This window comes from Neoarius graeffei, chromosome 5 (assembly GCF_027579695.1).
Source record: "Neoarius graeffei isolate fNeoGra1 chromosome 5, fNeoGra1.pri, whole genome shotgun sequence".
Classification (NCBI taxonomy): domain Eukaryota; kingdom Metazoa; phylum Chordata; class Actinopteri; order Siluriformes; family Ariidae; genus Neoarius; species Neoarius graeffei.
The window spans coordinates 71,828,762-71,853,404 of NC_083573.1; the positions used below are offsets into that span (position 1 = coordinate 71,828,762).

General features: G+C 39.9%; 1 protein-coding gene across 3 annotated transcripts in view; it reads right to left on the reverse strand.

The window, feature by feature from the left end:
• LOC132887039 (tRNA N(3)-methylcytidine methyltransferase METTL6-like) overlaps positions 1–24,421 on the reverse strand; it is a 73,394-nt gene extending 48,973 nt beyond the window's left edge. Inside the window, exons 1-5 of one of the 3 annotated variants that reach the window (XM_060922357.1) lie at positions 23,894–24,421; positions 23,497–23,631; positions 7,561–7,731; positions 7,057–7,198; positions 6,186–6,978 (exon numbers count right to left, since the gene is read on the reverse strand). In XM_060922357.1, the coding sequence (XP_060778340.1) occupies positions 6,839–6,978; positions 7,057–7,198; positions 7,561–7,731; positions 23,497–23,631; positions 23,894–24,160 (855 nt within the window). In that variant the 5' untranslated portion in view covers positions 24,161–24,421 and the 3' untranslated portion in view covers positions 6,186–6,838. Of the gene's footprint in view, positions 1–1,450; positions 1,514–1,785; positions 1,870–2,075; positions 2,250–6,185; positions 6,979–7,056; positions 7,199–7,560; positions 7,732–23,496; positions 23,632–23,893 lie in introns of those variants that run through there. The other 2 variants (XM_060922355.1, XM_060922356.1) reach the window with 2 other exon arrangements.
• Between the last annotated feature and the right edge of the window lie 222 nt (positions 24,422–24,643).

A 24,643-nucleotide genomic window follows, 5' to 3' on the forward strand; every position in this document is an offset into this window, starting at 1 on the left:
AAATGAGGTTTAAAAATGAAAAAAGACTAGTGCCGGACATTAAAACCTTGCAATAATGTTTAGGTTATTAGGTTACAAATGTCACAACAGATGGAGACAAGAAACTAACAGCTCAATAAGCGTATACAGCCAGGCAGCTTGAGCAGCTAGCCCTGAGAACGTGTAAGAAGAAGAAACCTTTGTCACATGCACACTTCAAGCACAGTGAGATTCATCCTCTGCATTTAACCCATCTGAAGCAGTGAACACACACACACAGAGCAGTGGGCAGCCATACTACAGTGCCCAGGGAGCAGTCAGGGGTTTAGGTACCTTCCTCAAGGGCACTTCAGCCCAAAGCCACCCCATGTTAACCTAATTGCATGTCTGAACCGTGGGGGAAACCGGAGCACCCAGAGGAAACCCACACAGACACAGGGAGAACATGCAAACTCCACATAGAAAGGCCCCCGCCAGCAGCTGGGCTCGAACCCAGAACCTTCTTGCTGTGAGGTGACAGTGCTAACTACTACACCACCGTGTATGCATTTAGCAAGACAAACATTTAAATAGGAGTACTCCTTTAAAAAAAAAAAAAAAAAAAAAACCTGCACAACTAACAAATTGTTTATTTTGAGTTTTGAAGTCAGTCATTATCATACAACAATACTGTTCTAATGTGAAAATTCTGGGTAATTTCAATATTAAGCTACGCCATTAAGTGTAGGCTGAATTAAAGGAGGCTTTGAAGTTAGGGCTTTATGTGCAACATGTGGCTTCACTCTCCATAACATACACATTCATTACAGATGTGTGGCATCTCTGTTCCAATGAGAACAAACAAACAAACAAACAAACACCAAAAAACATTCAAGTGCCAGATGTTAAAACCGCACTGCTCGTTTCCAAACCATACACATACAAGAGTAACCAGACAGGCTTTGCAACTTCATAAACATCCAGTCTACTGTCTTTGACCATGGTGTGACCTGTGCTTTGGAACTTTGAACAACTAAATAGAACAGTTTGATCAGATATTTTAATACATCAAAGTTATAAAAAACAGAATAGGATGTTTATACGGGGCGGCACGGTGGTGTAGTGGTTAGCGCTGTCACCTCACAGCAAGAAGGTCCTGGGTTCGAGCCCCGGGGCCGGCGAGGGCCTTTCTGTGTGGAGTTTGCATGTTCTCCCCGTGTCCGCGTGGGTTTTCTCCGGGTGCTCCGGTTTCCCCCACAGTCCAAAGACATGCAGGTTAGGTTAACTGGTGACTCTAAATTGACCGTAGGTGTGAATGTGAGTGTGAATGGTTGTCTGTGTCTATGTGTCAGCCCTGTGATGACCTGGCGACTTGTCCAGGGTGTACCCCGCCTCTCGCCCGTAGTCAGCTGGGATAGGCTCCAGCTTGCCTGCGACCCTGTAGAAGGATAAAGCGGCTAGAGATAATGAGATGAGATGAGGATGTTTATACCTCCAATTCGGTCTCACATCGGTTGATGTCATCTGTGGACTGGTTCAGCTTCTCCAGTTCCCCCTGTGATCAAAAGATGGCCAGCTTGAAGTTAGGGGGGAAAAAAAAGACAGACAAGTAACAGTCCCAATATCTGATTAAAAGGACAGGCAGTTTACAGCAGATAAATAAATGGTGGAGTGCTTCGTCTTAGATGCGGTGTGGTATCTATAAATGGGAAACAAATGCCTTGGGTACAAACGTCAAACAATACAACATTGTCAAACTACAGGTTTTGCAGATCTCGGTTAAGAAAATATCCAAACGAGCACACTGCGGCAAAACAGCCCCAGTACCTGAACCCGGGGATCCACTTCTTCCTCTTCAGCTGATTCGCATTCTCCATCAGACCTGCTTTCCTTCTCTCGGTTATCCATGCTCTGGAAAGAGGATTTATTTGGGTCGCTAATCTTGATATTCAAGCAATTGTCCAAACAATGGTCCCTGCTGTCCTAGAAAAAGCTATCAATCCAAAAGAAAACCCTTACACAGACTTTTAATTCGGGCAGACACAGTCACGAGCAGTGACAATTAAACAGACCCATCACATAAACACACGCGCTTAATATTGAGCATAACAGACTACCTCCATCCACTATCACCCTGCACAGCATGCTGCATGTAGAATAGCGCACGGGGTGGGTTTGTTTGTTTGTTTCTTTTTTTGCATACTATGTAGTATAGTAGTTATGCGGTTTTTGAACGCAGCCCCGGACCGCAATGTCGAGCGCAGCTGCCCCTCCCCTTTACATAGTGGCACCGTATGGAAGGCCATAATTGCCAAAACGTCCACTGACCTCTGTCTTTGGTCCAGGGGCGGAGTTTGCTTTTCCTGACAATGGGTGTGAATGATCAGAATCGGTGGAACAATGGGTGTTCTTTTGACGTACACAACTTTCTGTCCCGGGTGGTACGGTGGTGTAGTGGTTAGCGCTGTCGCCTCACAGCAAGAAGGTCCAGGTTCGAGCCCTGTGGCCGGCGAAGGCCTTTCTGTGCAGAGTTTGCATGTTCTGTCCGTGTGGGTTTCCTCCAGGTGCTCCGTTTTCCCCCACAGTCCAAAGACATGCAGGTTAGGTTAACTGGTGACTCTAAATTGACCCTAGGTGTGAATGTGAGTGTGAATGGTTGTCTGTGTCTATGTGTCAGCCCTGTGATGACCTGGCGACTTGTCCAGGGTGTACCCCGCCTTTCGCCCGTAGTCAGCTGGGATAGGCTCCAGCTTGCCTGCGACCCTGTAGAACAGGATAAAGCGGCTAGAGATAATGAGATGAGATGAGAACTTTCTGTCCCTAGAATAAGGAAAACGTGTGTACACACATTCTAAACAATGTGTGTTTTTTTTTTTTTTACCAACCCAAATGCTGGGTTGAGACTGTTTTTTTTTTTAGCACTATTAATGCACATTCACAATATACAGGGTGTTTCAAAACATATATGTTATTTACTAGCTGGGAGGTCCGTATGGTGAAATACCGTGACCGAGGTCTTGAAAGTACTGACTGAGGCCCTCTGGGCCGAGGTCAGTATTCAAGGCAGAGGTCACGGTATTTCACCATACGGACCGACCTTAAGCTGGTAAATAATATATTTATTTATTTATTTACCAAATTCTAACAGAAAACGAGAGCACCCGAAAGGGAAAACCGAGCCAAGCCACCATTTTGAATCCTCATTCACGGCTGTAATGCAAATTGCTTCCTCCTCGGTATACAAGTGCACTTCCATGGCAGGAAAAAAACTACATTTTGCCGCCTACAGTATGTAGTCCCCTATTTATACAAAAAAGAGTCATTCAGGATTCAGCCATGTTTTTGCTCGGTGTTAGCAAGTTAGAGAGGTTTTTAGCTTTCTCCTGAAATGCTTTCTTTAGTTTTGTCTTCCTCAGGGTAGTAAAACTCGCTTTTGCTGTGAACACCGTCATTCTCACTATCCATGATGTAAAATTAATGCTATTTTAAATCCTCATTCACGGCTGTAATGCAAATTGCTTCCTCCTCTGTATACAAGTGCACTTCCATGGCAGGAAAAAAAAAAACTACATTTTGCTGCCTATGTAGTCCCCTATTTATACAAATAAGAGTCATTCAGGATTCAGCCATGGTTTTGCTCAGCGTTAGCAAATTAGAGGTTTTAGTTTTCTCCTGAAATGTTTTCTTTTATTTCTTCTTCCTCAGGGTAGTAAAACTCGCTTTCGCTGTGAAGACTGTCGTTATCACTATTTATGCTGTAAAATTAATGTTATTCTCCTGAGAAATGCTGGCAAAAATTTATAAGATTTTTTGATAAGCTTACAAAATTGGTTAAATGTTGACCAAAACTTCTACTATGTTTGTTGTTGTTGTGAACGAGCGAGTCGCCAGAGGTCCGTAACCGGGGTCCGTATCGTAGGATACGGACCCGCTCGCCAGCCAATCAGAGCGCAGGATTTGGACTGCGAAAAAAACAAATAATATTATTTGAAATGTAAATATCCCAGAAACTACATAGTCTAGGCCAATGAACCTGAACAGGCTTAAACGTTGAGCAGTATAAGATTTATTCCTCAAAATTTGAATGAGAAATTCAAAGGTATGTGGATTCCATGAACGATTTCACAAATTTTCAATATGCGCGCTGCCTGAGTCAGAGACACACAGACAGCCTTCCTCTTTGAACTTTTTGTGCAGTGTCCAAATCTGCATTGCAGTCGTTGCATTTTTAGAGAATTCTCTCATAAATGCACGCTGCAGTCTTGTTCGACTGTGTTCAAGCGTACTCTAACACACAAAACGCCTTTTCTTTTCCGGTGAATGGCATTTCTATACCTAAAAAGATCAAAACAAAAAACATTAAACATAACATTTTGACCTGTTTCCACACATGCTGTTAAAATCTGAGGTCAACTGAACGAGAATTGGCAAAGTTATTAGATTGTGAAATGATATCAAGTTTTTGAAACACCCTGTACAAAGCACATGTATGGATATATTTTTTATCATTACATTTTATCTGTATATTATATAGTCGGCTTGTTCTTGGGATCTTTTTTTAAATTCTACGTAAATGTTTTAATGTAAATGTTGTACAGTGTGTATTTTCTTTTTGCATGTCTGATAACTCGCTGCTGCAACAAAACAACTCAGCTTGGGATCAATAAAGTCAATCACTCACTCAACTTATCTATCTATCTATCTATCTATCTATCTATCTATCTATCTACATTCTGGGATGTTTTCTGTTACCAGCTGCTGGATTGTTTTCAACACTGCATTTATTAGAGTGCCGCTGAAGTATTCTATTTCAAGAAGCTTTCCTTATTCAGCTGTACTTTAGGCTAGACAATTTGTTTGGTGGGAAATTAAATCTATGATTGACAAATGTAAAGTTAGTGAATTACACAAAATTAACATTTTTATTAGCATATGTACATCTGTTAGTGCATGTGTGTTTTCTTTATTGACTGCAAACAAACACAGGCTATAGCACACGCAGGCCATAGCCATTACCGCATGTGCCAAGCGCAAACAACTGAACTGTGGACGTAGGATAAACAAAAAGAAAAAAACCAAACATAGATTTGGACATATTAATTGTAGCATCATCAAACTGTCAAAATCACCTTACAACATTCCTGCAAATTTGTTTACTTCTTCATCCAAATCGACGTCTGTAGCTAACTCTCTTTCCATTAAAAGTAACACAAGTTGCAAGACACGCTGCTCACCCATGGTGGTATGTAAGTAAGTTTTTAATAGTTTGAGGTGACTGAATGAACGCTCTGCCTGTGCACTACTCACAGGAATCGTGAGATATATTTTGTACAATTTAAGCCAGATTTGGGAACACTCAGTCCAGGTCATTGGCTATAAGGAAGGCTAAAACTTGGCCAGTGGAGAACTCATCTTTTCTCCAAAGGAGCAGTATTAATCAGGAACATCAGAAGCAGAAACATCACTACTGTAATGTACTGTCAACTCATGTACATTTTGCACCACTTCTGAACTAAGGGGGGAGGGGTTATTTACTGATATGTCTTGGAAAAAGATCTTGTCTAAAAATCGCTCTGCAAACTGTGTTGTGAACACATCTAGCACAGTAAGATATATGTTTCCACCTTAAAGTGGAACTGCTTACATATGGGCTTCTCAGTTGCCTCATCAAATGCCCTCTTTCCTTTTCTCTCTCACACCTCTGCATACTTGGTTTTTGTAAATTAAAATTATGTGACACATGTCAGTCGCACTCTTATTGGTGCTTTGAGAATGCATTTGTCATTCCCATAGTTATACTTTCGCTCTCTCGATTGTTGTGGAACTTGAGTTTGTTTGTTTACAGCAAAGATTACAGAGCACTTAGTGCAGCATATTTCTCCCTTGGCAGGCAAGCCATAAATGTGTGTTTGAAAGGGGAATATCAATTTAAAAATCTGATTAAAATACACCAGAATGTGTATGGTACTACCAGACACTTTCTGGTTAACATGTTTGTTGAACATATCTTTTAAAAAGATCAACGCTGCTGATTCCAGCATTTATTTTTGCTAGCAGTGGGGCTCAGCTGTGGGTGCACAGGGGCCAATCTCCATTGAAGCTCGGCAAAGGACAACTTGAATTTCAAGGAGGTTAATTCAAAATAAGTCCAGATGTATGTTTTTCAGGTTTATGAACATAATGGTCTTTAATTTTCAATTTTAAGAATTCAATGGCTTTCTTCAACTTACATAAAGAATTAGCATGTGGGAAGCTGCATGATAACTATAATTCAATTTTGATTTCAAAACCCCGAAGATAGTAACACAGAATAAAAACCACACACATCCAAATACTTTATAGTTTGAAAGATATCAGTATGTATGCCAATAAATAAATAAATAACAGACAAATGTCTTGTGCAGACTATGAAGGATTATTGTTATAGGCTACTTTATGGTTTCATAATTAAAACATTTTTTGAAAGCTGAGATGTACCGTAAATGACTGAAGTGAACTGCTCCCTCTCGCCTTTGAGATACTAAACTGATTGTCAATCAATCAATCAATCAATCAATCAATCAATCAATCAATCAATCAATCAATCAATCAATCAATCAATCAATCAATCAATCGCTGCCCTCTTGTGTTAACAGGTGGTAATGACAAGGTTATGGTGCGCATACTGTATCTACACACCTGTCTCACTGCTACATAACAAACGTGCACAAAATTATTTAATACGGTAATATCATACAAAATGTTTATTTTATTTGATACCTGATCCAAGTTACAAAACTTCCTTCAATTAATAAAAGTGACACTGTCTTATACAATGCATAAAAACATGGTCTATGTTCACTGAATGTATTCATCTACAAAGCACTGATGAAAACCACCATCATTCAAGCTTGCGGTATTTACTCTGGAGAAATACTCGTGGAACACACAGTCCTTCCTTTTTGTTCACAGTTTCTCTCAGAACATATTCGTTGACAAGAGTCTGAAACCCTGCTTGCTGAAACAGATTGGCAAGATACTCTGAAAGAGAAACACAGAGTTCAATGATTTCATACTCACTACAGCAAAAAAGGCTGATAAAAGTACTAAGTGACTAACCTCTGGAGAAGAAAAATGAGCGAGTGCCATCCTGTCTCACATAGAAGTTCTCCCCAAGCTTGCTCCCTGACTTAAACCTCAGCATAGCATGATCATAGAGGCCATAGTCCCTGAACAAGATGATTCCTCCTGGTTTTAATACCTGCCAAACCCAAACAGAAATGATAATGTTTTTTTGGCCTGTCACAGTCATGCTTCCATTCAGCCCAACAATATATTTTTATTCAACAAAACATGATCACCTGCATACTTAAATCAACATTATGTATAGTTTAAGATTGTTTATAAGGTAAGTATTAATATCTACTTTGATGCATTGCAACACATTACATCTGCAGTTCAAAGCAATTTTACCCCTGGTAATCACACTGCAATTAGCAATCACATCCTAATTTCACACACTGTAACTGTAAAATAATCTCATATTAAATTTAGATTTGGGGAAAGTAGCTTTAAAAATATCTACCTTTAATACAGCATCTAATTTTAGACGAGTCACTTTACCCGATAAATGTTTTCCACGACTTGTTGCATTCTATCAGGGTGAATAGCTGACAGGACAAATATCAGAGTGGCAACATCCAGACTGTTTTCTGCAATGGTGGCACGGAGGTCGTCTTTAGTCAGGTCACACTGAAATGCCAGACAACGCTCTGGAGTGTACAGAGAGTTTTCCTGGAAAGCAAATATAAACTTTTGTAGGAGTATGGGCAGCACTGACTTTAACTCACTAAAGATTTGTTAAAATGCAGGAGGACACAGGGCTGGAAAATTTAAAACTGTCATAAAATAATAATAATAATAATAATAATAATAATCTCATCTCATTATCTCTAGCCGCTTTATCCTTCTACAGGGTCGCAGGCAAGCTGGAGTCTATCCCAGCTGACTATGGGCGAAAGGCGGGGTACACCCTGGACAAGTCACCAGGTCATCACAGGGCTGACACATAGACACAGACAACCATTCACACTCACATTCACACCTACGGTCAATTTAGAGTCACCAATTAGCCTAACCTGCATGTCTTTGGACTGTGGGGGGAAACCGGAGCACCCGGAGGAAACCCACGCGGACACGGGGAGAACATGCAAACTCCACACAGAAAGACCCTCGTCGGCCACGGGGATCGAACCCGGACCTTCTTGCTGTGAGGCGACAGCGCTAACCACTACACCACCGTGCCGCCCCCTAATAATAATAATAATCTCATCTCATTATCTCTAGCCGCTTTATCCTTCTACAGGGTCGCAGGCAAGCTGGAGCCTATCCCAGCTGACTATGGGCGAAAGGCGGGGTACACCCTGGACAAGTCGCCAGGTCATCACAGGGCTGACACATAGACACAGACAACCATTCACACTCACATTCACACCTACGGTCAATTTAGAGTCACCAGTTAACCTAACCTGCATGTCTTTGGACTGTGGGGGAAACCCAGGCCTAAGGGTCCCATCTGCATCTCATCATTGCTGAGGAGTGTGCTCCCATCACCCAATCAAGCATCCAGCCAGAGCAGGTCATGATATATTTTTTTACCATATTAACATGCCATTGTGTGTCATGCCTGATGTAAAGACTCTCGTCTCTGCGAGCCTACCACACAGATTTAATACTTGTCATTTTTAGGGCATACCTAACAACATGTTCTCTTCCCCCCCCATCTGTCCCTCTGAGTTACATGTTGATCCTGGGATTGAGATGCTGGCCTCTTCTGCCCCTCGGACCTGCTTGATCCATCCTGGTGCCCTGTGTCTGGTCGGAGTTTTATCGCCCCACTCCTGTGAAGGATGGCCCCATGAGGACAGTTGAGGGTTATACCTGTTAAAACTGTTAATATTATAGTCAGGCTGTCTGTTGTTGCCCAAATGAGGATGGGTTCCCTTTTGAGTCTGGTTCCTCTCGAGGTTTCTTCCTCATGTCGTCTGAGGGAGTTTTTCCTTGCCACCGTCGCCACAGGCTTGCTCATTGGGGATAGATTAGGGATAAAATTAGCTCATGTTTTAAGTCGTTCAAATTCTGTAAAGCTGCTTTGCGACAATGTTTATTGTTAAAAGCGCTGTACAAATAAACTTGATTTGATTTGATTTGAAACCGGAGCACCCGGAGGAAACCCACACGGACACGGGGAGAACATGCAAACTCCACACAGAAAGACCCTCGTCGACCACAGGGCTCGAACCCGGACCTTCTTGCTGTGAGGCGACAGTGCTAACCACTACACCACCGTGCCGCCCCCTAATAATAATAATAATAATAATAATTACATTTTAAAAAATTATAAATGAGCTTTTATAAGAATTATTAGGTTTTTTATTGCAACATTATCATTATTATTATTGTAACACAAGTTGCTCCGGTAGTTATCAGTCCTATATATTGTGACATGTATCATGGATCATAAAAATGTCTTCAGTTATCATGAGATAATATTTGTGTCTTGTTGCCCACCCCAAGGAAGACATATTTTTGTATATTTACTGCAGCATTTACTGCAGATACAGTATATGTATCACCATGATAAATACCTTCTGCTTTAATCATCCTACATGAAACAGTTTCTGATTGTGAGCCAGGTTAACATATTTACCTTTATGCATCAGAATCGTAATACAAGAATTGCAGCCTCTTTCAAAAATAAATAAATAAATAAATAAATAAATCGGACCGTTGTATCAATTTTAAGCACAATTATGGGTTCCGTCTCACACTCCTCTTGGAACTGTCTTTACGCTCCATCAACATGAGTTTTAAGAAAATAGATAGATAGATAGATAGATAGACAGACAGACAGATAGATAGATAGATAGATAGATAGATAGATAGATAGATAGATAGATAGATAGATAGATAGATCAGACAAATTTCAGGTTTTAGAAGTGCTATATCAGTGCTAAATTGTGTTTTAGAATCAGCCATAATTACACGGATATGACTAATGTGAAAATAGTAATATTTTATTTTTAATTACAAGTGTGCTGAATTAAAAGAAAATGAATGAGGCAGTTAGTTTAACACTGTTTATGCATCTGGGTGCGTGCGCGCACACAAACATTATCAGGTAAGACAGAGAGTACATTTGAAAGTTGTGCAACTTTAACAGCCAACTCTTAAAACGTGGGCAGTTAAGGCAACCTCAAAACAGCAACAAAATGGAAATGTTGCTGATGAAAGCATATTAACCATATTCTACTTTGATAACCCATAACAGCATGTTTGTGTTTTGTGTCTAGAAAGGCTGTTATCAAAAGGAGCTGAAAACGTTATTCGTTATCAGTGTTAAATCCTTGCAAGAGAATTGTGTTTTGTGTCTAGAAAGGCTGTTATCAAAAGGAGCTGAAAACGTTATTCGTTATCAGTGTTAAATCCTTGCAAGAGAATATACTGTGCACACCTTGTGTTGTTCATGATGTTTTGTGTCTTTCTAAGGAACATGCATACTGCTGCAAATTGCAAACACAATTTACACATACAACGAGACAAAAGACATTCAGACTCCACACATTTCACCGAACAGTACAGTGGTGCTTGAAAGATTGTGAGCCCTTTAGAATCTTCCATATTTCTGTATAAATATGACCTAAAACATCATCAGATTTTCACACAAGTCCTAAAAGTAGATAAAGAGAACCCAGTTAAACAAATGAGACAAAAATATTATACTTGGTCATTTATTTATTGAGGAAAATGATCCAATATTACATATCTGTCAGTGGCAAAAGTATGTGAACCTCAAGGATTAGTAGTTAATTTGAAGGTGAAATTAGAGTCAGACGTTTTCAATCAATGGGATGACAATCAGGTGTGAGTGGCCACCCTGTTTTATTTAAAGAACAGGGATCTATCAAAGTCAGATCTTCACAACACATGTTTGTGGAAGTGTATCATGGCATGAACAAAGGCGATTTCTGAGGACCTCAGAAAAAGCATTGTTGATGCTCATTAGGCTGGAAAAGGTTACAAAGCCATCTCTAAAGAGTTTGGACTCCACCAATCCACAGTCAGACAGATTGTGTACAAATGGAGGAAATTCAAGACCATTGTTACCCTCCCCAGGAGTGGTCGACCAACAAAGATCACTCCAAGAGCAAGGCGTGTAATAGTCAGTGAGGTCACAAAGGACCCCAGGGTAACTTCCAAGCAACTGAAGGCCTCTCTCACATTGGCTAATGTTAACGTTCATGAGTCCACCCATCAGGAGAACACCAAACAACAATGGTGTGCATGGCTGGATTGCAAGGAGAAAGCCATTGCTCTCCAAAAAGAACATTGCCACTCGTCTGCAGTTTGCTAAAGAGAAAGGAAAACACTGCATTCCAGCATAAGAACCTTATCCCATCTGTGAAACATGATGGTCGTAGTATCATGGTTTGGGCCTGTTTTGCTGCATTTGGGCCAGGACAGCTTGCCCTCATTGATGAAACAATGAATTCTGAATTATAACAGCGAATTTTAAAGGAAAATGTCAGGACATCTGTCCATGAACTGAATCTCAAGAGAAGGTGGGTCATGCAGCAAGACAACGACCCTAAGCACACAAGTCATTCTACCAAAGAATAGCTAAAGAAGAAAAGTTAATGTTTTGGAATGGCCAAGTCAAAGTCCTGACCTTAATCCAATTGAAATGTTGTGGAAGGACCTGAAGCGAGCAGTTCATGTGAGGAAACCCACCAACATCCCAGAGTTGAAGCTGTTCTGTATGGAGGAATGGGCTAAAACTCCTCCAAGCCGGTGTGCAGGACTGATCAACAGTTACCGGAAACATTTAGTTACAGTTATTGCTGCACAAAGGGGTCACACCAGATACTGAAAGCAAAGGTTCACATACTTTTGCCACTGACAGATATGTAATATTGGATCATTTTCCTCAATAAATAAATGACCAAGTATAATATTTTTGTCTTATTTGTTTAACTGGATTCTCTTTATCTACTTTTAAGACTGGTGTGAAAATCTGATGATGTTTTAGGGTCATATTTACGCAGAAAGATAGAAAATTCTAAAGGGTTCACAAACTTTCAAGCACTACTGTACAGTTCCTGTGTTAAGACAATTAGGTTATTTAATTTATTTATAAAATAGGAGGTCGTTTCAAATTAATAGTTGACTATTATTTCAGATTTGTAGTTATATCAGATTTTCAGAGAGTCAAACATTAAATACAAACAAAATGTATGTAAATCATGTTGTTACTTTTTAATTGATTAACTTTGATCAAATGCTGGGGGTCTTCCACAATACAATGTTTACTCATTCCTCCTGGCAGTCATGGTTTTTGGGTCTTCTTGCTCCGGCATGTTTTTTCAGTTCTGTCCACATATTTTCTATGGAATTCAAGTCAGGGCTTTCAGATGGCCACTCAGATATTCACTTTAAGTCATTTTGTTACAACTCTGGAAGTATGCTTAGGGTCATGATGTTCTTCGGACTAAAGGCCTCAATCCTTTTCTTCCATGCAGACCTCTGATTATTATGCCCAAACAGTTCAAATTTGTTCTTTTAACCAGAGACTTCTCCTCCAAAAAGCTAGGTCTTTGTCCTGGTGCTAATGTGCAAACTTCAGTCTTGCATTTTATGCCAGTCATCTATCAATAGTCATTCCTTCTCCAGCCTCTCTTTTTTCGGTCTTTAAGTTAATAATACAAAAAAAGTCTGCTTGTTATGTTACAGAAAACCTTTCTAAACTGTTACAAAGCACTGATACTAGAGACTCCTTCCATACCATGGTTTTCCCCAAAGCGTTTTAGCGTATTGGGCCCGATACGCTTGCTCTGCCTGCCGATTCGCTTAGTCGCTTTAGTTAAAATCCAATACGCTTAGATTTATACCGATACATTAAATTTCCTACCCACAAGTAACTAGATACATAGGAGAGCAAATAACAGATCCATTTACATATTGATTGATATTTGTGTTAAACAAGTGGTCTTTTTTTCCCAATGTTTGTGTTGATTCTGTCAAAGTAATATGTCCGCGTGGTATGATGGAAACAAACTAATCTGTTGGCTATGTCAAGATCACGTATTCAAACCGTCCAATAAAAATATCGAAAGAAAACGTCAGACATCCCGGAATTTTTCGATTCATTATAAGCGAGCTCATTGGCTGCCGATGTTGTCCCCCACCAGACGGACAAAGCCGACTGATTTTAATCACAAAAGTTTGACCTAGTCTATTATCATTATGGCTTCGATCAAAGATTGGTTGACTAAACGTCAACAAACCCACATGAGTGATGCCGCACAAAACCAGACAACTGTCACGATAACGAAAACGTTGTCAATTTTGATCACAGTGACTGGCTCAAAAAGCACTCACTGGACAGTTTGATCCACATCAGCATGGATGACAGCGAAATGGACAATGAGAGGGTTGCCCAACATTGGGCCAACTAAAAGCCAAGGAGAATCAATCTGCTTTAAAGGAGTAGAAAACTTAATTCATTAGTTTGGGTTTGCAGAAAGATTATCTACTTATAAACACGCTCACGAAGTGAAGTTGTCCAAATGTGTCAAATATAGCATAATTTCAAATAATAATCATAAGCATTTTTGGCAGTGTGATGTCACTGGGATCCATTTAACAAAAGAAGGCTCCGGATTATTCTTTTGTTAAAGGGTCACAGTGACATCACACTGCCAAATATGCTGATCATTATTATTCGAAATTATGCTACATTTGACACTTAAATTCTCTTCATGAATGTGTTTATAAGTACATAATCTTTCTGCAAACTTAAATGTATGAATTAAGTTCTCTTTTCCTTTAAATGTGTTTTAATCTTAATTTAGTCCATTTACAACCCCGATTCCAAAAAAGTTGGGACAAAGTACAAATTGTAAATAAAAACAGAATGCAGTGATGTGGAAGTTTCAAAATTCCATATTTTATTCAGAATAGAACATAGAGGACATATCAAATGTGACCCCTCACCGAACCCAGGGACACGTCGGCCGAAACGAATCCGAGATAATCGCAAAAGAAGCTTTTTTTTTTTTAAATTTGTGATTTTTGTTTTTTTTTCCATCATGTGCAAGTTGAGATCTTGAAGAATGCAATCAGTATTTCAGATAATAGATTGTTTTGTTGGAAAAGCATACATATTTTGTTGCAAATTGTCTCGTTTTTGTCAGGACTGTAGCCTGCTGGGGGGTGTGGGTAAATTACCATATGGGCCATTCACATGATGATTTAAGTCATTTTTTTTTTTTTCCGCGAATCAGCTGTATGATCTGAGCTGATTTCACTATGGAATGAGTTACTAAACAGAGCGCAGAGGAGCTGACACACCGCAAAAAAACCGCAACCTCGTTTTCCAGATTGAATGGAATACTTGAATGATTGGATGATACACAGACCGTTCTAGGATTACATTCCATCGGAGGCATTGGTGTGTGCAAGGCGCCGTTTCTCTTTCTGATGGGGTAAGTTTATTAATCTAAGGCTGTGTGCTTATTTTTACATGTAACGGAGAGTGTTGTGGTTTGGTTAAGCCTAGGTCACAACCGGACGTACGATTTTTTGGCCGTGTGATTTTTGGCGTTTCCCAAATCGCTGCGGTTTTTTTTGTTCACGAAGAAAGACGCGCGTTGGCCTAAGTTTATCTTGCAACCTGAAAAAAACGTAAGCGCCTGTAGAGTTTGTTTGACATGACAAAGAACCTCTGCGGCCGGTCTGCGGCTCGAAAATCAGCGCATCACATGCGCGCTCTCCGTGTGTTTCTTGCGTTTTTTTTGCATGTAGACCGGCTGTAGGTGCACAAACGGGCGGTTGTGACCGAGGCTTTACATGAAACTAGTGTTGTGTTAGCTGTGTCATCATCGTGCTATCTTTCTTTCTTACGGTGTGAGTAATTTTTCAACCACAAAACGTTAAAGTATACTTTAGGACTTATTTTTGTACTTCATAATTGTGTTGGGCATACTTTGCATGGAAGGAAAATTGACGTGGTGATCTTTGTTTACATGAAAGTAGTATCGTGCTAGCTAGTAGGGGGTAGGGCTTTCCTTAATGTCATGCAAATGAACACCATTATGTGCCCGCCCTACACCCAGAGTAGCTGAGATGGAAAACTTTGAGGGCGATTTTCTCCCTTTTCTGTTTTAAGAGGTACACACTTTCAAAAGGCCACACATTCTTCAAATATTGTCAGATCTCCACATGGAAGGCATCATTGGAAAGCTTAGAAACTGTACTTTCTGAATCTGTCAATAACTCAAAATGCCCCCGGGCAGACATGTGTCCCTGGATTCTGTGATCTTCCACAAATGTTTAAACTGAGAAAATGTATCATTTGAAGAGAAAAATTAGGTGATTTTTAAATTTCATGACAACAACACATCTCAAAAAAGTTGGGACAAGGCCATGTTTACCACTGTAAGACATCCCCTTTTCTCTTTACAATAGTCTGTAAACGTCTGGGGACTGAGGAGACAAGTTGCTCAAGTTTAGGGATAGGAATGTTAACCCATTCTTGTCTAATGTAGGATTCTAGTTGCTCAACTGTCTTAGGTCTTTTTTGTCGTATCTTCTGTTTTATGATGCACCAAATGTTTTCTATGGGTGAAAGATCTGGACCAGATCAGTACCCGGACCCTTCTTCTACGCAGCCATGATGCTGTAATTGATGCAGTATGTGGTTTGGCATTGTCATGTTGGAAAATGCAAGGTCTTCCCTAAAAGAGATGTCATCTGGATGGGAGCATATGTTGCTCTAGAACCTGGATATACCTTTCAGCATTGATGGTGTCTTTCCAGATGTGCAAGCTGCCCATGCCACACGCACTAATGCAACCCCATACCATCAGAGATGCAGGCTTCTGAACTGAGCGCTGATAACAACTTGGGTCGTCCTTCTCCTCTTTAGTCCGAATGACACGGCGTCCCTGATTTCCATAAAGAACTTCAAACTTTGATTCGTCTGAGCACAGAACAGTTTTCCACTTTGCCACAGTCCATTTTAAATGAGCCTTGGCCCAGAGAAGACGTCTGCGCTTCTGGATCATGTTTAGATACGGCTTCTTCTTTGAACTACAGAGTTTTAGCTGGCAACGGCGGATGGCACGGTGAATTGTGTTCACAGATAATGTTCTCTGGAAATATTCCTGAACCCATTTTGTGATTTCCAATACAGAAGCATGCCTGTATGTGATGCAGTGCCGTCTAAGGGCCCGAAGATCACGGGCACCCAGTATGGTTTTCCGGCCTTGACCCTTACGCACAGAGATTCTTCCACATTCTCTGAATCTTTTGATGATATTATGCACTGTAGATGATGATATGTTCAAACTCTTTGCAATTTTACACTGTCGAACTCCTTTCTGATATTGCTCCACTATTTGTCGGCACAGAATTAGGGGGATTGGTGATCCTCTTCCCATCTTTACTTCTGAGAGCCGCTGCCACTCCAAGATGCTCTTTTTATACCCAGTCATGTTAATGACCTATTGCCAATTGACCTAATGAGTTGCAATTTGGTCCTCCAGCTGTTCCTTTTTTGGACCTTTAACTTTTCCAGCCTCTTATTGCCCCTGTCCCAACTTTTTTGAGATGTGTTGCTGTCATGAAATTTCAAATGAGCCAATATTTGGCATGAAATTTCAAAATGTCTCACTTTCGACATTTGATATGTTGTCTATGTTCTATTGTGAATACAATATCAGTTTTTGAGATTTGTAAATTATTGCATTCCATTTTTATTTACAATTTGTACTTTGTCCCAACTTTTTTGGAATCGGGGTTGTAATAAAGTGCCAAAATTTCAACTTTATAATATGCAGTTGCCTTACTTTTCTTTTCAGTGTATCTTAGTTATACTGTACATATATTATAGTAATTGCATCAGAAACATTCTAGATCATTACAGTTATAGTAATACAGCAACTTATTTTAAGGTTGGAGTTCTTAGGTTCAGATCCCTTTGTGATCAACAGGAGGTCATGATGATCGATTCTCTTCATTGGATTGCATAAAATGGAGCAAACCACTGTTCATATTTTCATGCACATTTTTGTTACAACACTACTTGATCATAGATAATTAAGGTATCCCCACAGATTTTCAATCTATCATATACCTCAGTAATATATAACAAAACAGTTTAACTTGCATGTTGAACTCATCTCATTATCTCTAGCCACTTTATCCTGTCCTACAGGGTCGCAGGCAAGCTAGAGCCTATCCCAGCTGACTACGGGCGAAAGGCGGGGTACACCCTGGACAAGTCGCATGTTGAACTTTAAAGTGCATATCCTGGACCAATGTCGGGTTTTTTTTTATATGTCCCTTTACACACTCATCCAGAAGGGTAATTTTGCACAAGGCCATCTGTCTACAGCAGAAAAAAATAAAATGACGCGGTACGCGGTGGTCCGGACTACCGTTGTGGTCCGGACCACGCCGTTTTCAGGTGTGGTCCGGACCACCAAGTTCAGAAGACAAATAAATTTTAAATTTTCAGCTACTTCTTCCCCTAATTTAGAATAAATTCTTTCCTTTGCCCTTTCTTCTGTTGCTTTGTAGTCTCTAGCACATTTTTTCTTATTCCTTAGAAGCTGTTCATAACCACCCTGAGACATAATGACGAAAGTTGGTAAAATTATTTTTCACTTCCCTCGTGGCAGCTCCCGCTTTTTTACATGCGTTAGAACTGGTATCTTTTATTGCGCGTGTGTTTTACGCATGCATTTCTCTTCCGGTTTGAGAAAAAATAACAAATGATGTACGACTTTGTAAAAAAACTCGTATTAAATGACAAACACAGTATGATTTTGGTAAGTTTTTATTTATATCGTAATATAATACAGCATACGGTGAACCGGACCACAATCCAGGAAAAATAATTAATTAATGCCCTCGTTTTGTATGGAAAATACGGTGATCCGGACCACCGCGTACCGCGTCAAATGACAAAACGCATCTGGAAAAATCCCAAGGGAGTCTTGAGGGTCAGAGAGGACTGAAATTTCATCTGTGCTGTATGTCGAGCATGTATAGCATATTTGACAATAAAGTTGACTTGGAGCCAGATTCATGACGCCATGTGTGGATCCACCACCAGGCTGAGAGAGCTTGCATGGGTTCAATACATAGTCTGTGTAGACCAAGTTTAGCAGCTAGCGATTTTGCACTGAAATATGGAATTGTTGCCTGAGCTTCTAAACCCATGGATTCATGCATCAATGCTCATCTATCTATTGTTACATAAATCATATTTTTTTCTTATTACTATTATGTATTTATATTTCTTCATTTAGAAGAGTACTGGCTACTGTAGAAGAAAGATTTCATAAGCTACACACATGGAATCGGCTAAGCAGGGTTGTATATACATTTAAAAGTGCTGGACAGGTCCCATGATCTCAAGCCCTGACACGTATATCCCTTGATACATGTGAAGTAAGTGTATTATCGCCCAGTGCTTTTGTATTGTTTACTTTTGTGTGTGTCAATAAATAACATTATCCGTGTACCACACAAACACAGGAACACCTAATTTAGAGTATAGTCTCTCTTATTTCTTACCCTGGCAACAGTCAACTTGTGAATCGCTGATTTTCTTGGTCTTTTTCTTGGCTCTGTTTTGGTCCTCAGCTTCCGGGTACCTCGCACGAAGCGCTCCCATTTCTCTCTCATTGTCCGGTCTTTTGGAAAACGATGAGTACTAATTCCATCAAGATTAGTGTTGCTACACCCTCCTATGATACATCTGTTAACCATTTTAATAATTATGTGATGACATTGAAGAAATTTGCAGAAAACCACCAGGTCGTTTTCTCATAAACAAACCAGCGCTGACGTAGGATTCAGAAGGAGGCGTCCCGCACGTGACGTCACGAAAATTAACGTTTGACGGGAAATCCAAATGCCAAGTTTTTTCAGAGGCGGACCAATTTGCCTCAAATGGCTTGATTTCAACTGAATTTTTCTGGTATTGCGCAAGGTAAAAAAATTGCACAAAATGCAAAATGTGACACATATTTGACCAAAGTTTAATATAAAATAGGAGAATTACATTGATCTTGTTCCTGAATTTACCCGTGATATGCACTTTAAGGTGAAGTCTCAAATGTGTATACATTAATACTATTTAGGTCAGAAATCATTGAAACACCGGTAAACTCTATCCTATAATCATGTATTTAAAACCTCTCAGAGACCCTGAAAATGCACCTGAGAGCATCTATTTTCAAAAAATTTTCTGGGGGGGGCATGCCCCCGGACCCCCTAGTTTCGCTTTGCTCCTTCAGCGCTCGCTTTCACGCCATTGGCGCTCAATTGTATGTGTATTATCATGCCAGAATTTAGGGCTTTAATTTTTTCTGGGGAAAACACTGCATACATTTTAAAATGTCCTTACCGAAAAGTTTCACCATGTCAACAATTATACATTTAAAGCGAGATGGTCTTTCAATTTCATAAAATCGGAGAAATTTGGTCCCTTTGAAATTTAGTCATTGTGATGCATGTTTATTTCTGCAATATCTCCAAAAAATTTAATTAAATTAAAAAAAAAAATCCCACAGGCCATTCTGTGGCTGGGAAGCTATTTAATTTGAGGGGATTCCCGAGCAAATAATGTGCATGAAATTGCTCGCTTTGTGCAGTCAAGCAGACAGAGGAAGTCTGTGTATGCAGGGTTAGCTGCTTCTTCTTTATGGTAGCTGGCATCCAGTGTTGCATTACTGCCATCTACAAGTTTACCTTGACCATGCACTGACAGTTATATCATTCTGTTACTAAATGAACAGCTGATCACACCGAGGTGCTCGCTAACTGCTGATATTTATTAGTTCGGTCCTGCATTTCCTTTCTTTTGCAACATAACGTCTTTTCTTCTCGCTTTCCGTTACTGTAGTCGGTCTTTCACATTTCATTCGCGCACTTACGTCCTCCATTTTTTTCCTCCTGTTTCAAATTTGTATCCCACAATGCCTTGTGTGAATGGGGAAAGCCCACCATGTACTGCATGACGTAGTACAGTGCTCAGTGTAAATGAGTCCACCCCCTTTGAAAAGTAACATTTTAAACAATATCACAATGAACACAAACAATTTCCAAAATGTTGACAAGACAAAGTTTAATATAACATCTGTTTAACTTATAACGTGAAAGTAAGGTTAATAATATAACTTAGATTACACATTTTTTTTAGTTTTACTCAAATTAGGGTGGTGCAAAAATGAGTACACCCCACAACAAAAACTACTACATCTAGTACTTTGTATGGCCTCCATGATTTTTAATGACAGCACCAAGTCTTCTAGGCATGGAATGAACAAGTTGGTGACATTTTGCAACATCAATCTTTTCCATTCTTCAGCAACAACCTCTTTTAGTGACTGAATGCTGGATGGAGAGTGATACTCAACTTGTCTCTTCAGAATTCCCCATAAGTGTTTGATTGGGTTCAGATCAGGAGACATACTTGGCCACTGAATCACGATCACCCTGTTCTTCTTCAGAAATCCAACAGTGGCCTTAGATGTGTGTTTAGGATCATTGTCATGTTGGAAAAGTGCACGACGACCAAGGGCACGGAGTGATGGTAGCATCTTCTCTTTCAGTATAGAGCAATACATCTGTGAATTCATGATGCCATCGATGAAATGCAGCTCCCCGACACCAGCAGCACTCGTGCAGCCCCACATAAGGACACTGCCACCACCATGTTTCACTGTAGGCACCATGCATTTTTCTTTGTAGTCCTCACCTTTGCGACACCATACAGTTTTGAAGCCATCAGTTCCAAAAATATTTATCTTGGTCTCATCACTCCAGAGTATATAGAGTCCCAGTAGTCTTCATCTTTGTCAGCATGGGCCCTGGCAAACTCTAGGCAGGCTTTTTTGTGCCTGGGCTTTAGGAGAGGCTTCTTTCGTGGATGGCATCCATGCATGCCATTCCTCTGCAGTGTACGCCATATTGTGTCATGGGAAATAGTCACCCCAGTTTGGCTTTCTGCTTCTTTAGATAACTGCAGTGAACTTGCATGCCGATTTTCTTCAACCCTTCTCATCAGAAGACGCCCCTGTCGAGGTGTTAACTTCCGTGGACGACCTGGACGTCTCTGTGAGATGGTTGCAGTTCCATCTTTCTTAAATTTTTGTACCACTTTTGCTACAACATTCTGACTGATAAGTAAAGCTTTGCTGATCTTCTTGTAGCCTTCACCTTTGTGGTATAAAGAAATTATTTTCTTTGGGGAATTCTGAAGAGGCAAGTTGAGCATCACTCTCCATCCAGCATCCAGTCACTAAAAGAAGTCACTGTTGAAGAATGGAAAAAGATTGATATTACAAAATGTCGCCAACTCGTTCATTCCATGCCTAGAAGACTTGGTGCTGTCATTAAAAATCATGGAGGCTGTAGGTAACACAGTCCGTCTAAGAACTACAACACAGTCCCTTTAAGAAACTACATTTCCCATCAGCCAACTTCCGCATTGACCTACGTCACGCCTGGGCGGGATCACCTACGCCACATCCTCCAGGAAGCCATAAGTAACCCGGAAACTCCCAGCTCTTTCTCTTTCCGTCTGGACCAGCTGTCTGTAGGCACAAAGAGATTCGCTCCGCCGAGCAAACCAGATAAAGACGTCTTTTCCTCAAGAATCAGAGTTTCGCGCTTTTCCTTCACCTTTGGCCACGGTAGATTCTAGAATCGCACGATTTTAAACTCAGATTGAGTTACAACCGGTTTTCAGTTATTCATTATAAGTACGTACGGACTGCAGCCCAAGCAGTTAATTAAATGTTAGAAGCGACCGGCTCCTTCTAACAAAGCGCTGTGCACATTATTTTAATCAGAGACTTTCTTCCCACGAACTACAAAGCGTCGGATCAAGAATTCTCTGCCTTCTACAGAAGTCTTCACGAGCTCCTGTAAAATTCAGCATCTTCGTAGCTTCTCTGTGTTCCTACACAGAGGCAAGGTACTGGAGCAGATTTGGCATTTTGGGCAAAAAGACTAGTCTTAGGAATTAGTTTATTTACGTAGTGTGAATTTAAACTCAGGAACTGTTTAAGTGTGCACACTGATTGTGTTTCCATCATTGTTCTATTTTTGATCTCTCAATTGTTTAATAGATAGGGTTTGCATGCCCCCCTTTTCCTTTCTAACACTTTAATTTCATTATCTACACATTTTGACCTCATCAAGATTTCAGTGAATTTGGTAAATGTTATAAAGCTAGTGGGTTAGCTGCTACGGCTAATTCTTCTGTCTCATTAGCATCCAGGGCTAATTATATTGTCTCCAGGGACTATAAGGCCTCACCATGTGGTCACACACACACACGCACCTCAGTTAGCATCCCACGCTAGCCCTTTTGGTTAGGCCATAGGCCTCACAACACACCTTAGCTAGCAAACCGAAGCTAATTCTTTTGTTCTATAAAGAAACACGTGGTGACCCTTCCCCCCTCCGTTCTTTATCACGAGGTCCTTTGTCTCAACTTTAGATAATATTCCAAGCCCTGATTCAATTCAACCTTTATAGCGCATTCCCCCGTGCCCACATTCAAATCCACATATATCACGGATGACCATTTGAATGTATCTCAATTGCTAATATTTAATTTAACACACACACACTCCTATGGACACACATCTCACTGTTTGCTGCTGACTATTTGAAGATTTCAACTGCCATTATTCATTTTATCTTTGTTATAATACATTCAATTAATTATTGAAACTACGTGTGTTTATTTGTTGTTCCGATATTTTTTGAAGTTACTCAATCTCAAAGGATTCCAAGGTGCATATAGGTTGTGTAATATGGTAAGTGATCATAATAATTTGGAATATACCATAATTTAGCTGTTTGATAATTTATTATTCAGCATCAAAATTAAAGATATTATTTAATGAGACTGATTTAATGACTTAATGAGACTGATTTAATGAGATTGATCACTTAATTACTAATTGCACCTACAAGGCCATACAAAGTACTAGATGTAGTAGTTTTTGTTGTTGGGTGTACTCATTTTTGCACCACCCTAATTTGAGTAAAACTGAAAAATGTGAAATCTAAGTTATATTATTAATCTTACTTTCAGGTAATAAGTTAAACAGATGTTATATTAAACTTTTTCTTGTCAACATTTTGGAAATTGTGTTCATTGAGATATTGTTTTGATTATGTGGAGTGGCTGCCATACAAGTCACTGTGAATGAGCTGTTACTAAAGAAACAATCACCTCTTCGAATAAGTCCGACTGCTGCAACAGACAATGAATCAACACCTTCTGACCAATCAGATTTGAGAATTCAACAGTGCTTTGGTACAGGTATAAATGCCACCATCAAGCAACACATTTTAGGAAAATAGAAGAGCCTGGTGTCATAATTTATATGAAGCAAAATGGTCCTTGAATATGATCAATTTTGCAAGAGACAGACAGAAAGGAACACTTGCATAACTCTTGGCACTTACCTTCACAAACTGTACAGCTCGAGGTGAAAAGTCACATGCATAAATAAAGATGTTGAGGTCATCTTCCAACAAAGGGAAGATACAATTGCCAACTCCACATCCAGCCTCCAGCATCACCAGCTTCTGGGCCTCAAACTGAAAAGCCAAGCAAACCAATTAACCATTCATTAATGAATGAATGAAGCCATGGCCAAGGTGAGAGAAGCAGATTCAGGACCAGAAGGTCACTGGTTCGATTCCCTGGACCAGTAGGAATAGCTGAAGTGCCCTTGAGGAAGGCACTGAACCCCTAACTGCTCCCCAGGTTGCTCTGGGCATGTTATATGTTGCTCTGGATAAGAGCATCTGCTAAATGTCATGTCCACACAGATAAAGCATTGGAGCATCAACAACTCACCTCTCTGCAAGCTTTAAGTTCTTCAAATTCCCTTGTTGTCCAGTGCCTGTCTTTAAAAAAGTTAATGGTATTCCTTTTGTAAAATAAGTCCCAGTTTTTCTGAGCATCAATCTCCAACCTCTGCTGCTTAAAGTCTGACACCAAAACCTGGTCATTCTTCAGTTTTTCCATCTCTTCTTCTGACAAAATCCTTTCACATGAATCTGTCGACTGATGAGAAAACGGAGTGGTCGATGACCCAACTCCTCCATCTTTTACTTGGGCCATAATAATCTACAGGAAAATCCTATGGCCTCAGATTTACACAGGTTTTAATTTAGGAAAGTGATGATCCCAACTTCATTACATTACAGTCAGCAGAACTATCTCTGAAGCCTAAAGTTTATAAAATCAATCCATTAAAAAAGATATTTTATGCAACAATGCATTATATAACTTAAAAGAAACAAATATTTCCTTCCTTTAAGTATAAAAATAATTATCATAAAACGGTGCAGACAACATCACGTTCAGCTTCTGAGGTCGTCGCTTCCGGTTTACTTTTCTTCTTGTATAGAAAATGGTTGTCTGGACAAGAATAATTGTGTATGGCGACATCTAGTGGACATTAATATAAAGTAATTTAAATCACAATTTAAATCACAAGAAACATTAAAGGTGATGCAACGTAAAATGGAGTTGCTGAAATTTAAAGTCAACGGAACCAATCCCAGCTGACACTGGGCGAGAGGAGGGATACACTCTGGACAA